Raw genomic sequence first — 14,250 nt, forward strand, 5'->3', positions numbered from 1 at the left:
CGCCATATTGAAGTAGGGAGAGGCCGCATCCCGCATATGTCGTTCTGCAAGGTTTTTTTTTTTAAAAAATTTTTATAAGGGGGGAGAGGACCTCAGTGGGGCATCAAGAGCCCCACAGCCTTGTGGAGCTCGCGGGAAAAATAAGGGCGGGGGCCGCAGAGGCGGGGGCGGCGGCGAGAGGATGGTGCAGTCCTGCTCAGCCTACCGTTGCCGGAATCGATACGACAAAGAGAAGCCCATCTCCTTCCACAAGTGAGTAGGGGCGGGGGGGGAGGGCGAGAGGAGAGAGAGGGAGTCGTTGTGCGCGCGCGCGCCACCGCCACCACCCCCACCCCGCGCGCATGAAGAAGGAGGTGGAGCCACAGCGCATGCGCGCGCCGAGGCGGTTAGAGAAACGGGCGATGACTAGACGTTAAGGAGTGCAGCGCGGAGGTCCGTCGGTGAAGGAGGGGGCGTGGCCAACGCGCTCCCTCGCCCCCGTTGGTTCAAAAGGGGCGGAGCTGTTTAGAAAAATGGTGGCGGAGCGCGCGTGCGTGGCGGTTGAACCGTCACTGCGCGAGCTTCTCCCTTCCCCCCTCTGTTTCTAACGGACAAAAACGGACGAAGCCGGCTGGCTGTGTCAGCTCTGCCTGTTGAACTCGCAGCAGCAGCAGCTCTGGCCCTGGGTTGGCCCCCTGGACTCCTCAGAGGCTTGTGGGGCTTAGAGTAGGGTGTCCCTGAGGCTCTGGTCCAGGAATGTTGCTAGGCCCAGGGTGCCCTTGTGTACTTCACAGGGAGGTGGGGAGGCAGGTGAGGCAGAGCCTCCCCACAGGGGTCCTTCGAAGAGTGCTGCTGCCGTGTGAGGCACCCACCACCCATGTGCTCTGCTGGGGTGCCTCACACGGTGGTGGTGCTCTTCGAAGGACCCCTGTGGGGAAGCCCTGCCTCCCCACCCACCCCATGTCTCTGGCACTTCTTAGTAGCTACTCACTTCCCTCTTCATTCATTTATTAAAGAGTTTCTACCCCGCCTTTCTTTTCGCCCCTCAGAGCAGTGCTTCTTAACCAGCGGTGCTCATACCGCCTGTGGCACTTGAGGTGGTGCCTGGTGGTACACGTGGGACCTCCAGACTGCTATCGCCTGTCGGCAATACCAGTGACGCAGTGCGGCAAGCAGCAGTAGGAGGCTTGCCTTGGCAGGCAGAGCTCCAGCGTGCGCTTTTCAAACACCTGAAAAAGCCCTCCTGTCCACCCTGAGCCTGACACAGTGTTTGTCATGTCATATCTAGCCTTCCAGTCGAGAAGTAACTGGTGACGACATCATCACCTGGTGTGATGACATCATCACCTGCTGCAGTCGACACCCCCTTAGCGACTGCTCTGTGCTGAAGGTGGGTTGTGGTGAGAAACTTTGAGAACCGCTGCACACATAAATGAAGAAAACAAAAATGCAAACTATGTAGAGGTTAAAAATAGAGCAATTGCTTCTGTTGAAACTCTGGCAAAACTCAGATTTTTCCCCCTAGCGTGGAGTTCTGTTGTTTTGAAAGAGGGAATCTGAATTTCTTTTTTTCTTTTTTTTTTTGCAGCTTTTTAAAAGAATTGAAGGTTTTTCCAATTGAAATCTCCCAGTGTGTTCAGAATGCTGTAGTGTAGTCCAATAAACTTTCCGTGGGCTCCCATGTTTTCATAAAACTTCAGTTCTAGCAGGTTTCATGTCTCAAATATATGTTTTTTAGTATGGCAAAAGATCTGCTGGATAGTCCCCCTTATCACTTGGAGGCCAAATGCACACCTCCTGTTGATGTTCCTTTTAACTGCCTAATTCCTTCCTTTTTCTGTCTCTGGCCAATCTTATAATCAGAATAAGAAGTCAGTGTTGCCTGTTGATTTCCATTATTTGGATTGAGAAGGAAGTGGGGTACTGACTTTCAAGCAATTCTTTGTCATTATTCAGATAAAAGTGGCACAGATTCCTGAGGGAGGTGGTGGAATTTTCCCTCACAGGAATCTTCAGACACTCTAGGAGGGTTTTCTGCTACAAGCCGGGGACTGGACTAGATGAACTTTATTTATTTATTTTTCACATTTTTATACCACCCTTACTCCAAACAGCTCAGGGTGGTGTACACAGCTGCTCTCCTCCTTTTGTCCTCACAACAACCCTGTGAGGTAGGTGAGGCTGAGAGAAAGTGACTAGCCCAAGGTCACCCAGGAAGCTTCATGGGTGAGGGGGGGATTTGAACCTGGTTCTTCCAGGACTAAGTCCACCTCCCAAACCACTATACCACCCTGGGGACTTTTGGTAGTCTTCCAAATCTAATTCTATGAAAAGAAATACAGTAACAAAAACTAACTCTCAGTATAAGTTCTCTGTTGTCTTCTGTCTTCTTGCACTCACCAGTAATCCAACTTGTTTTTTCTTCATAAAACCCTGATAATTTTACATTCTATCAGTCACTTGGTGCATCTGCTGAGTAAATTAATTTATGTGGGTAGAGGGCATTATTGTTTCAGAGCAGTGTGACAAAAGGAAGCAATTAACCCTGCATACTTTATTTGCATAGGATTGTTACTAGTTTGGTAGTATCCAAAGCATTTGATAAATAGTAGGGTGTTATGTGATTTTCTGTGGTACACAGTAAAATTTTTGACAGTGGGGTTCTGATTTCCCATTTAAAAGAGATGTCCTTTCCAATTTAGCATGGTGGGGTCTCAAGGACTAATTTTGTGTTCTTGCTTATATTATACATACAGGGAAATGAAATACAGCATACAGGGAAAATGAAAAGAGTTAAGAGAGTGCTTTCCTGTCTCTGACATGAGGGTGTGTGTGTGGGTGAGGGACCTAATTGTATGCTAGCATACAGTGTGTCTCTGTGCACAGCAGTGCATTTTCACAGCATTTCCAACACTATATGGACTTGCACTATATGGTTTTGTTTGTAGGTTTCCCCTCACAAGGCCTGATCTCTGCAAGAGATGGGAAGCTGCTGTTAGAAGAAAAAATTTCAAACCAACGAAATATAGCAGCATTTGTTCAGAACACTTTACTCCAGATTGCTTCAAAAGGGAATGCAATAACAAGCTACTTAAAGACAATGCTGTGCCGACAATATTTTGCCATACAGAACTATCTGTGAAGGTAAGTGAGGCTTTTAAAAAAGTTTCTGTTTTTCATAGATGCGTTTGTTTATAGATAAGCAGTCCTGTTATTTCTAAGCAACCAAGATGGTGAGCAGTGAAGAGCACTTCCCAGCACAAGATGGGAGGAGAATGAATTACCGTACTCAGTTGGTGCTTCTTAGATATTCCAACAGGGGAGGGAAAAGAAATATGTTGGATTCATACTTTCTGTGTACCACTGTTTTCAGAGTTAGCAGCTTGAGTAGCTTCAGAGAGATGTTATCTATTTGCCTCTCTATCAAACTACTCCTTTCCTGACTTACGGTGGAGCATTCAAATGTATGAGTTGACGGCAACTCATGCAACGCTGAGAAATGTTATCACTGGGATAACTTGCACAACACAACTAATGATCTGTTTGGAAAAGGAACCCTAACTCCTCCACACTTTTGGTGCCATGGGATAGAGGCCCTCGAGCAAAGTCCTTGTTCCCCTGTCTCCCACCCTATTACGGTGGTTTTGGTACTACCACTGTAACTAGTACAGTTGCCTCTTCTCCTTTATCTCTGTGATTCTGATTGTACACAGAGTTGTAATGCTTCAATCCTGGCTTGTTAAACCATGGTTTTGCAGCTTGTGCAAAGGTGGGAAACGATGATTTAACTCTGACTTGCAAGCCATGATATGGAACAGTCTGAAGGTAGATCAGCAGCACCGTTTAAGTCAGAGCTGAATAAGTATGAATTCTTGTACAGATTGTGAGGAACAACTGCCGCTGTACAAAATGGTCAGCCTTGACCTATGCAGATACAACATTTGCGTCCATACTATTTCTCTGGTAATTATAGTATGTCAGTTGTTTAACTCCTCTTTAATTCAGCACTGACCTTTGGTAAGTTCGTTCCCTGTCCCCCTGAATTCTATTTATGTTTAAATGAAAGTTGCTCAGATCCATTAAGAGAATGTCTAAAGTCTTGACCTTAGATAGTGTAGGGATTAGTAACCCTAAACTATGAAAGATACCCCATTTGCTATTAAAATCTTGTTCTTCACAGAAGGTTACAAGGCTCTTGTTTCCAGTTGTAGCATCTATTGTAATGTTTCTATCCTGGCAAATGGATCAAAATGCAAGGAAAAAAACTAAACATTCATGATGTTTTGTTTTCTTTAGCTATAGCTTTAAAAATGTTCCAGAGAGTGTTCATGATTGAGTTATGTAACATGGTAAAAAGACTTCAGTCATAGTTTATATCAGTTATTGATCAACATAGCATTTGTGCTACAAGAGAATCTCTCAGTAATTTGGCCAAAATGTTTCAAAACAGCCATAGAAGTTGTCTTTTTGTGTAACCTGTTTGCTATACTCAAACCATTTCCCTTTCCTGAACAAGTACCTAACCTCTTTCTCTGACACACTTAACTGTAACAGAGACTAACAGCACAATCCTACACATCTTTCTTTAGAAGCAAGTCCCACTGTGTTTAATGGCACTTAGTCCCAGGCAAGTGTTAGTAAATCCCATTGAACTCGGTATAATATTGGGCTGAAAAATACTAGGAATTGGTTAGTACATGGATACTGAAACAGAGGAGAGTAAAACGACAACTTTCTTCAAATGCAGTGTTGTAAGTAGCTGGGCTTGTTTGAAAAACCTTTACAAACACATTTTCCAATGCAAAGTTTAAGATGTATGTTCTTGTGTTGTTGTAGTCTGAAGGCACCCAAGAACCACTTGAAGAACCATCTCCCCCTTCTCCTTCACCACCACTGCAAATGAATCCAAGACTAGTTGATCCCAGCATTGGATTATTAATGCCGCCTCTTCATACCCCAAATAATATTGCTGTTTTTTGTGATCACAACTATACTGTAGAGGATACAGTGCATCAGAGAAAAAGAATTCAGCAGCTGGAAGAGCAGGTGGATAAACTGCGGAAGAAGCTTAAGACTGCACAACAACGATGTAGACGTCAAGAGAAACAGATTGAAAAACTCCGAGAGCTGGTTCAGTTTCAAAAGGAAAAAGACGTGTTGTCAGGCAAAGGTGGCTATGTGATTCTGCAGAATGACTATTATGAAATAGTAGAAGTACCATAAGGAGCTTTTGTTTATATTTATGGGGCACTCCCTGATTTTGCCTCATCAGACTAACTCAGAAGTTCAGTTTGAAAAAGAAATGCTTTCTAGTTTGGTGTACAAGATACTTCAGCCCTTAAACAATAAAAAAAAATTGCTATATAATAACTTATTTTTGTCACTGTGGGTTTTTGGAATATTTATTGACCAGTTTCTAAATAATAGTAGTAGCACTGTGTATACAAACAGGACAAATTACAAATGGCAGCAGCATACTCCCAGTCGTTGATACAATTCTTTCCAAAAATAGAACCAGTATTAAGGATGATTTTGTTAATCCATTGTTATGGTATTAATATATTTCAGCCCTTTGTTGCAGGGGGCAACAATATCAAATAAAAAATGTAATAGAAAAATAACACTCAAATAGTACATGAATGAAAGCTCATGTGGTGAAGAACTGTGAGCCAGCTAAGGGCCCAATCCTATCCAACTTTCCACCAAAGAATGCAGCACATGTCCCATTGGCATGGCTGCACCAGCCCTGGAAAATTGAATTAGGATTAGGCCTGTGACTTCCTCCCCATCACATGATGCAGTGCACACTCCATTGGCGTGGCTGCACCAGAACTGGAAATTTGGTTAGGATTGGGCCCTAAATCCCTGGTTCAAATTTTGTACCAGCCATGTCATGGGCAGCTCAATCCTATGCTTCCCTAGCTCCCAGGGCGATAGTGGTGCCGAAATGGCTGCTACTGTATCCAGTGGGGCCAGGGATCAGCCAGAGGTCTCCTTGGGGTAAAAGAACATGAGGATTGCATAGTACCACCATCTGTCACTTTCCTGCTTGAAACGAGTGAATGGTGAAATCGCATTTGTGCCAAGTATAAATGCCCTTGGAGGCAGTATTAAGGCAATGTAAGAATAGAATTTTGAAATTTGTAATGTTTTGACTTCAGTGGAGAGAGACGTCATACTTTTGGTATGTTTAAAAACTTTCTTTTTTCAGAGGCATTCAGCCAAAGCTAAAAGATCATTTGTAATACCAGGCAATCTGACAATAAAGAGTCAAAGCCATATGGTCTATTGGCTCTCTAAATTGGTCACTGATGATGTCATAATTGCTCACATTTGGTTTCCAATAGATACATGTCTGCCTGCCTGGGTGAGCTTGTCATAAGGCATTCGGTGAAGGTAAAATCAACCTGTAACTTTAAATTATTATGTAAGATATGAAAAAACGGAATTGTTACACCACCCTTTATTAGCAGGAGAATTCAGGTAATGTTAGTATTATGAATGCTACTAGCTGCTTTGAGTTGAATAAATCATAAGGCAGAATATACTTTAAAAAATTAAACTCTGACAGCTATTTTCAAGGCCCCTTTTTAAATTGCTTTCAAAATACAGAAACATAATATTGTAGTTCATGCCCTGGGCATGACAATACGTGTGCACAAGTCCTTACTGAGCTATTGCCATATGCAGTAGAAAAATCTCATAAATGAATCTGCAGCTGGGAAAGAGGAGGGAAGGAAGCAGGAATGTTCACCCCAAAAAAATTCAGGCCAGGGCAGACCATGCTACATACTTGTTTTTTAAGTATACTTCATCTGATGCTGATCTATACTGGTCTCTAGTAGAGTTTTTAAAAAAAAGTTTAAAAAATTAACAGTTGATTGTGAATTGAGAGTAGTTACACATACTTGTCGATTACATCCACAATCAGTCATGTACCAGGCAAAAGCAATCAGAACTCAACCATGGTAGGTTGATGATCTGGCCCATGTGTCCATTACAACTGAAAAAATTGTGCGTGGAGACAAATGGCTTTCAGAATGCATCTTAAGGAACATGTGAATATTACTAATCAATGAATGGTAGTAACTATCAACTAGCACAGGGGTCTCCAAACCCCGGCCCGGGGGCCAGATGCGGCCCACTGCATACACATCAGCAGTAAAGAATGAAGACGGGTGTAAGATTTGTAGAACAATGCATGTGGCCAGCTTACAGATGTCCCCACCATGTTCAGGTCAAACGTATTTCTCATTTGTATGTTCATATTTCAGCTGCAAAGAGAACATAAATTATTTTCCACAACAACAGCAACCAAGACAGTGTAACACCAAGCTGTAAAGGAATTCTTTGTAAACAATTCTTAAATATTTCAGTATAAAAAAAAAAAGAATGAACATATAAGCAAACAAAAGTGCATGTAGCACTTGAAAGAAAAGACGGGGCAGTACATTTGAAGCATAAAGGGAAGTGGCAAGTCTTATGGCTAAGATGCTGTCTGAATTAAAAATAAATAATAAAAACTGTATGATTCTCAAACTGAGACTCACACAGTGCGATAGAACTCATTTTGGTTTCTCTTTAAATATTATATTGGTCTTCACCCTTACCTGAAATTTTGTTAAACTGGTGGCCTACGTATGTCTTTATCTTCCTTTCCCTCTACCATTCCAGTTCAGTTCTCAGTATTGCTGTACTCCTGCCCCAAACTCTTTGGAGGAATCAAAAGAATATCCTGAGAAGCTGTTTATAAAACAAATGTGGGGATTACATTTGGAAGCCCACATGGATTGCATTTCTTTGTGCCATAGTAAAATATATTTGTAGTAGTGCTATATTTTTCGGCAGGAGGTTGATAGCTTTGCCAGCAAAAGAAATGAAGGTGAGACTGTGGGAAGCTATCATAACACAGAACTCCCAGAGTGTGCAGGAGAAAAGCGTTCATGGGAGGTGAAAATAATATCAGGTTCCAGTGTCTCTTCCTCCAGTGTCTATTTGTAACTGAATAAACAAAAGCTATTAGCCATGTTTAGTATGTCCCTTTTCATTCCATAGGACAGCAGTTTTCAAACTCTCAGGGAGAGTTTGAGCCACTCTAAGTCACTGAGGGAGTGGGGGGGGGAGGCAGCAATGTGACCCCCAGGATCATGTCGCTCAGGGGGCTGCTGTGGCTTGGCTGTACTTACCAGAGCCTCCTGGGGGTGCTTGGAGCCCTGCGTGAACATCTGCAGGGCTCCCCGAAGCTTAAGAAGTGAAAGCGGAGCGATTGTGCTCCACTTTCGGTTTTGCAGAGGTGGGGCACGATTGCTCCGCTTTCACTTTCTAAGCTTCTGGGAGCCCTGCAAACAGTCGCGCAGGGCTCCCCGCACCCCCGGGAGGCTGCAGGAGGCTCTGGTAAGTACAGCCAAGCCCCTGCAGCCCCCTGAGCTGCCTCTTTGCTGCCTCCTGGCCACCCCCGCCCCTTAAGGGGGCGGAGGCCAGGGCCCAGTTTGAAAGTCCCTGCCATAGGACATCAGTCCAATACAGGGGTGCTCAAACTTTCAACTTTAGGGATGCTGGACCTTTAACAAGTGTATAGAAGAGAGAATTTCAGCAGGTGCAGCTTGTCATCTGTGGGATGACAAGTTGCACCTGCTGCAATTCTCTCTTCTATACACTTGTTAAAGGTCCAGCATCCCTAAAGTTGAAAGTTGAGCACCCCTGATCCAATAGAACCAAAGCAGCCTTAATAAACTAGAATGTCCTCTTTGGCCCCACTAACCAAAATTCACTTTTAGAATTAAATTGACTCCTGTTGTTAATCACCTAAAGCTTTAATTGATTACACAGGCCAACACACATTTTACTTCCTTAAATGTTGCACCAATTCCTGGGTATATTTGGGGTGCTGATTCCAAAAATGGCATCCGTTTTGCAATATCATGTCTAGTTTTGGAGATATAGTATAGCCTCAGTAGTGAATAGTTCAAGCAGCTTCTTCATTAGGAAGACATGGTGTAGGCTTCCTCATGAGGAAGCTGCTTGAACCATTCACTAATGAGGCTATACTATATCTTCAAAACTAGACGTGATAGGACAAAATGGATGCCATTTTTGGAATCAGCACTCCAAATTCATATCAAACCACCATAAAGTTTGGGAAAAACTTTTCTGACCCTGAATTTTGTAGGCCTGTGTTATCAATGCAATCCTATACATGTTCACTCAGAAGTAAGTTCCACTAAGTTCAATGGGGCTAACTGTAAGTGTATAGAGGGGTGATGTTGAGTTGGCATAGTAAGCCCTGGCTGAGGGCTCACACCCACAGGAAGGCCTGTCTGGGCAGGCTGATCCCTGACCTCCCAATACTGGTAGTGGTGGTAGCACCAATGTGCTATTAGGGGGTGGGCAAGATGGTAGGGAGCACAAGTGGGACACAGTGCAGGACCTTGTACCAAGGTCTTCAGCAACCTGGGCGGGGTTAATTAATCTTCTGATTGACCTGATTGTAGCTTGCAGTCCTTGTTTTCTCACCAAAAATATGGCTATCAAAACTTATTATATAACTTTGCTGGAAAAGTTACTCACTTTCAGAAGCAAAAAAAAAAAAAAAAAAAAAACAAATAAGAAGACATGGGTGAAAATTATTTTCTTTCTAATTCAGGAAACTTGCAGAGGAAGTGTGAAAGAGTAATGGCTTAGCTTCTCTGTCCTAAAACAGTGTCTCACTGGGGAAAAAATTGAATACTATCAAGATGGCAGAAGAGGATTATTTTGGTTCAAGCTCTTCAAATGCAGAATCTTATGGCTTTTCTCATGACAACAGAAATCAACAATATGTTTCCAGTAGAAAAGAAAATGTTTCTTCAGGATGTAGTAAGAAATCTCCAGGCAACAGAGATGCACCAAGGCAGCGTTTCAAGTTAAGTGATCTTCGTGAAGATGATAAAAGGACCACATTTTCTGAAAGAGTGAAACCTCATGTCCACAAACCCAGCAGCCAAGCCCACGAAGGGGAAGCTCCTTGTGATGCTGAGAGTGTGAGGGATATGAGTCTGGATGAGATTTGGAAGCCGCCAACACCTCGGCGGAAGTCCCGTCAGCAGCTTCAGAAAGAAAAAGAGGCGGCAACCGCAATCCAATCTGCCTGGAGAGGTTATCAAGTCAGAAGGGAAATTGATGCACTGGATGAGGCGGCCACTCAAATCCAGGCAGCTTTCCGAGGATACCGGACTCGGAAGGAATTACCTTTTCGGCTGTGTGCTTGGGACAGCGTCCCTGGACAAAAGTTAAAGAAGAAAATGAGAGGCAAAAGTAAGAGCAGGTCTTTCCCAGGACTCCTAAATTACTTTGAGCAGAGGGGCTTGGCACCTGAAAGCCAGAGCATCTTCCTCCCAAGTGGCCAACGAAGAAGCTATCCAAAGAACACTGGAGAAGACTACACTGGTTTGCAACCCCAGGTAGTCCTCTCAGAAATTAATTCAGCCCTAAGACCCCACAGGGAGATGTTCACATATGGTGTCCTTGTCCCTCCAGCCCAGAAGCATCACGATGCTGCCTCCATCATCCAAGCAGCATGGAGGGGGCACGAAATCAAGCAGAGAGCAACCCCTGCAGTGTTACAAGGAGAGAAAAGTCTCCGAAATTCCTACTGTTCTAATTTCAGCATTGAGAAAATCTACAGGAAGCATATGACGTCAGGGCATACTCTTGAGCAACATGAAGTCCGGGGGATCATTGCAAAGTCAAGCGCTATATCGTTTAGAAACATACCACATGTTCGAAACATTAATATATATGCACTGGTCAAGGGCATGCCAATGTCCCCGAAGCCTAGTGTAACCATACGGGTGTCAAGCCCTAATGCTGTAGTGCAGGGATATCAGAAAGACATGAGTGGGGGGGTACATGGGCTCTACACGATCAAAAACCATTATTCACAAAGGCCAGCTCAGATCCTCATTCATGTGAATCTGCAGAAGGAGAAAGGTTTAAAAAGTTGCCCTTAGGAACAACTGCAGTGAAGGAACAAGGAAGCCAGGACGACTCCCATCCAAAGGTGCATTTGTTTAGTAAAGGCTTCTCTGAAACAGCATAGAGATTCAACAGTGATTGTAGATGTATGTTGCTCACTACAGTCTGTCTACATAGAAACCAGTGTTCGAGGGCTTTGGTAGGGAGCAGGGGTAGAGGAATTCTGTGAAAAACTAGGGATGCTCCTCATTGTGGAAAATATCAGGATTTTTTTAAAGAAAGAAGTGGAATGTCCCACTATAAAAATCACCAGGGATAGGAACTCCAGTCAGGTGACCGAGTCGCAAAAAATACGTGTTTTTACTGACTCGTGTACGCTCTAGTCACCTGCACCGATGACTCAGGCACTGACTCGAGTCCGAGACCACTTGACTGGGCACTGATTCCCCACGCATGTGCACTGGATTCTGTCTGTATCTGGGTGTGCTTGCTTACTTTTTTCAACCATGTGAAAGACTTTGTGGAGCCATCATTCGGACCAAGCAAGCAGCAGGGAGGTTCCAGCCAGGAGGCAGGGAAGGGTTGATGTTTTGCTTTTGCACTGAGCAGGAGTTGGGGAGGTGGGAGCGGGCTCTCTTTTCCTTTGATGATCATTGGACAAAGGATGGGCAATCTGATTTTTTACTTTGGCTAAGGTAGGACAGAAGGAGGAGCCCAAGGGGGTTCTTGCCTTAGAATTGACTGGAGAAGCCTAGGGAGGGGGAGGAGACAGTTCATAGCAATTGCAATTGCACTTTCCAATCACATGGTTCCTGTGGGCTTCAATAGCATACCTAGAGGGGGTGCAAAGCACTAAGTTTTGCAGGGAGCCTCACCTTGACTTGCAAAGCACTACATGTTGCACAGAGCCTCACCGCAGGCGTACAAGTGGCCCCCTCCCCTTCAGAGCAGGGGTATACATTGTGGGGGCAGCAGGTGAAGCAGAACTGCCCTGTCATTGTGGAAAAACACCACAGGTACCCCACCTGCTTATACCTGAGGAGGCTCTCCTTACACCTGAGGAAGCTCTCCTTACACCCACTTTCTCAGGTGTAAGGAGAGGAGGAGGCCTCATTGAATGACTGTCAGAAATGGGACTATTTCTGAGTAGAGCTGCAAAGGATTGAATTGTCCTGGTAAGCCTCACAGCTGTTGCATGTGACCCCCTCCTTCTTGCCACTTCTGTCCCCGCTCTCAGGCAGTCCCTCCCACCCCTTCCTGCTTTGTTTACAGATGGAATGGGCTGTGTGTGTTTAAAGAAAACTCCAAAATTGCTCTGGGTGACTTGGTAAGTCTGCCCGTTAGGACTCGTTTTCAAGTAAAGTCGCAGCAGGCGGAGACTAGTAACTTGACTCGAGTCAAGCCATACTGGACTCACCCATCCCTGAGAATCACTGATGGAAATGGGCAAGGCATTGGTCAAATGTTATGAAATCCTGTTTCCCTCACTTTCATTAAAGGGTTTTTCAACACATTACATGACAGCCAAACTGGGTTTGCCATCGCATGTACATTTGACAGATGCAACTAATCCTGGCTCTGATGAATGAATCTGTGTGATACACTGTACTGATTCTAAACATGTTTGTTTCATTCACTTATTACACTTAAAAAAATTAGGTGTACACCAAAATACATAATCTGTGAAAATGATCTGAATTTTGAGGGTTTTGAATTCTGAATTTTGATTCTGAATTTTGTTTTGTTGTTGAGTTCATGGCAGGGGGAGTTCACAGTGCAATCCAAGGCATGCTTACTCAGAAGTAAGTCCCACTGTATTCAGTTGAGCTTACTCCCAGGGAAGTATGTATAAGATTATAGTATCAATTGCTTAGCCACTATACCGCACCAGCTAGTGATGGATATATATGGATGAATCAGTCAGTAAACAATTTAAGAGCTCTGCGCTAGCATTATGGCAGCAAAACATGAAATCCATTGATATCACTGCTTAAGACTGGTTGGAACTGATGAACTGCCAAGGTTGCAGTTTATAATGGTCACTGTCTTGACCAATTTTTTCAGAATACGCTGGGGAAAAAAAACGAGGCTGAGACTTTTGAGAAGAATTAAATTACTTCAGGGGAGAGTTGCTACTTTTCAAAATCTCATCTTAGTATCACTGTTTCCTCTAAGGCAGTGTTTCTCAAACTGTGGGTCAGGACCCACTAGGTGAGTTGCAAACCAATTTCAGGTGGGTCCCCATTCATTTCAATATTTTATTTTTAATATGTTAGACTTGATGCTGCTATGGTATGTGACTGCATTTGGGAAAATACTACAGATCTGTACTTTTAACAAACTACTATGGATATGCTTTTAACAATGATAGTAAATGGAACTTACTCCTGGGTAAGTGTGGGTAGGATTGCAGCCTAGGATTGTTAAAAATGTTCCTGCTTGATGATGTCACTTCCAGTCATTACATCATTTCTGGTGGTTCCTAACAGATTCTTATTTTTAAAAGTGGGTCCCAGTGCTAAATGTTTGAGAACCACTGCTCTAAGGTATGCAGCCAAGCACTACTAAGCTTACCTCATCGCCAAACATCTGGAAGTGGTATTGTGACACAGTTGTGACACCATGCAGCTACAGAATGGTCCACACACCGGCACAGACCCCTTATAGGGAACACGGCTTAGTATATCTAATTCTGGGAACTTCCATTCTGAATAAATGTGCCTGAATTGTTTATAAAGATTTGTTGCAGAATTAATGGATTTTTCAGATACGAAACTTGAGTGCTCCCATAAATCAGTCTGTAATGTCATTGCAAAATCTATACCAGCAAGAAGGAATATCTGCAATTTTACTTCACTTCTGCATTCTGTCCTGCATTAACAGTACTGTATTCCCATATAGCTCAAATGGCACAGAGAAATCAAAGTGGCAGGTGCTTTTCAGAGTCACGGGAAAACAGTGGTTAAGGTCATCTTAAATGTAGACTAATTTCACCCCATAAATCAGAGTTTTGCAAGGCAGTGAAAGAGTTCTAAAACAGGTTTCTCTGTACCACCATCACACTTCTTGGGGACAGCTATGCCTTTTAAATGGATTTTAAATCTCTTTCAATCTGTAGATCAAGCGTGTCATTTGAGAACAAAACTTGTTACAGAATGGGCTGTTTGGGGTTCATTTCTTGGTGTGCAAGTCTTTGGGAAGGTGTGATATAGTGGGCAGAGCATTGGATGTGGACCATGGTAAAATAACCTTTCAGGGTTATTGTGAAGGTAAAATGGGATAATCTTACATACACCACCTTGATCTCCTTCAAGAGGG

At 43.6% G+C, this 14,250-nt stretch overlaps 1 protein-coding gene across 1 annotated transcript; it reads left to right on the plus strand.

Annotated features, from left to right (window-relative positions):
- Window positions 1-5,349, plus strand: THAP1 (THAP domain containing 1). The gene is made up of 3 exons (XM_066617078.1): window positions 1-252; window positions 2,928-3,123; window positions 4,816-5,349. Exons 1-3 carry the CDS (start codon window positions 182-184, stop codon window positions 5,200-5,202), a joined length of 654 nt encoding a protein of 217 aa, XP_066473175.1. The 5' UTR covers window positions 1-181; the 3' UTR covers window positions 5,203-5,349.
- Window positions 5,350-14,250: the final 8,901 nt, after the last annotated feature.

This window comes from Tiliqua scincoides, chromosome 2, assembly GCF_035046505.1.
Source record: "Tiliqua scincoides isolate rTilSci1 chromosome 2, rTilSci1.hap2, whole genome shotgun sequence".
In the NCBI taxonomy this organism is placed as follows: domain Eukaryota; kingdom Metazoa; phylum Chordata; class Lepidosauria; order Squamata; family Scincidae; genus Tiliqua; species Tiliqua scincoides.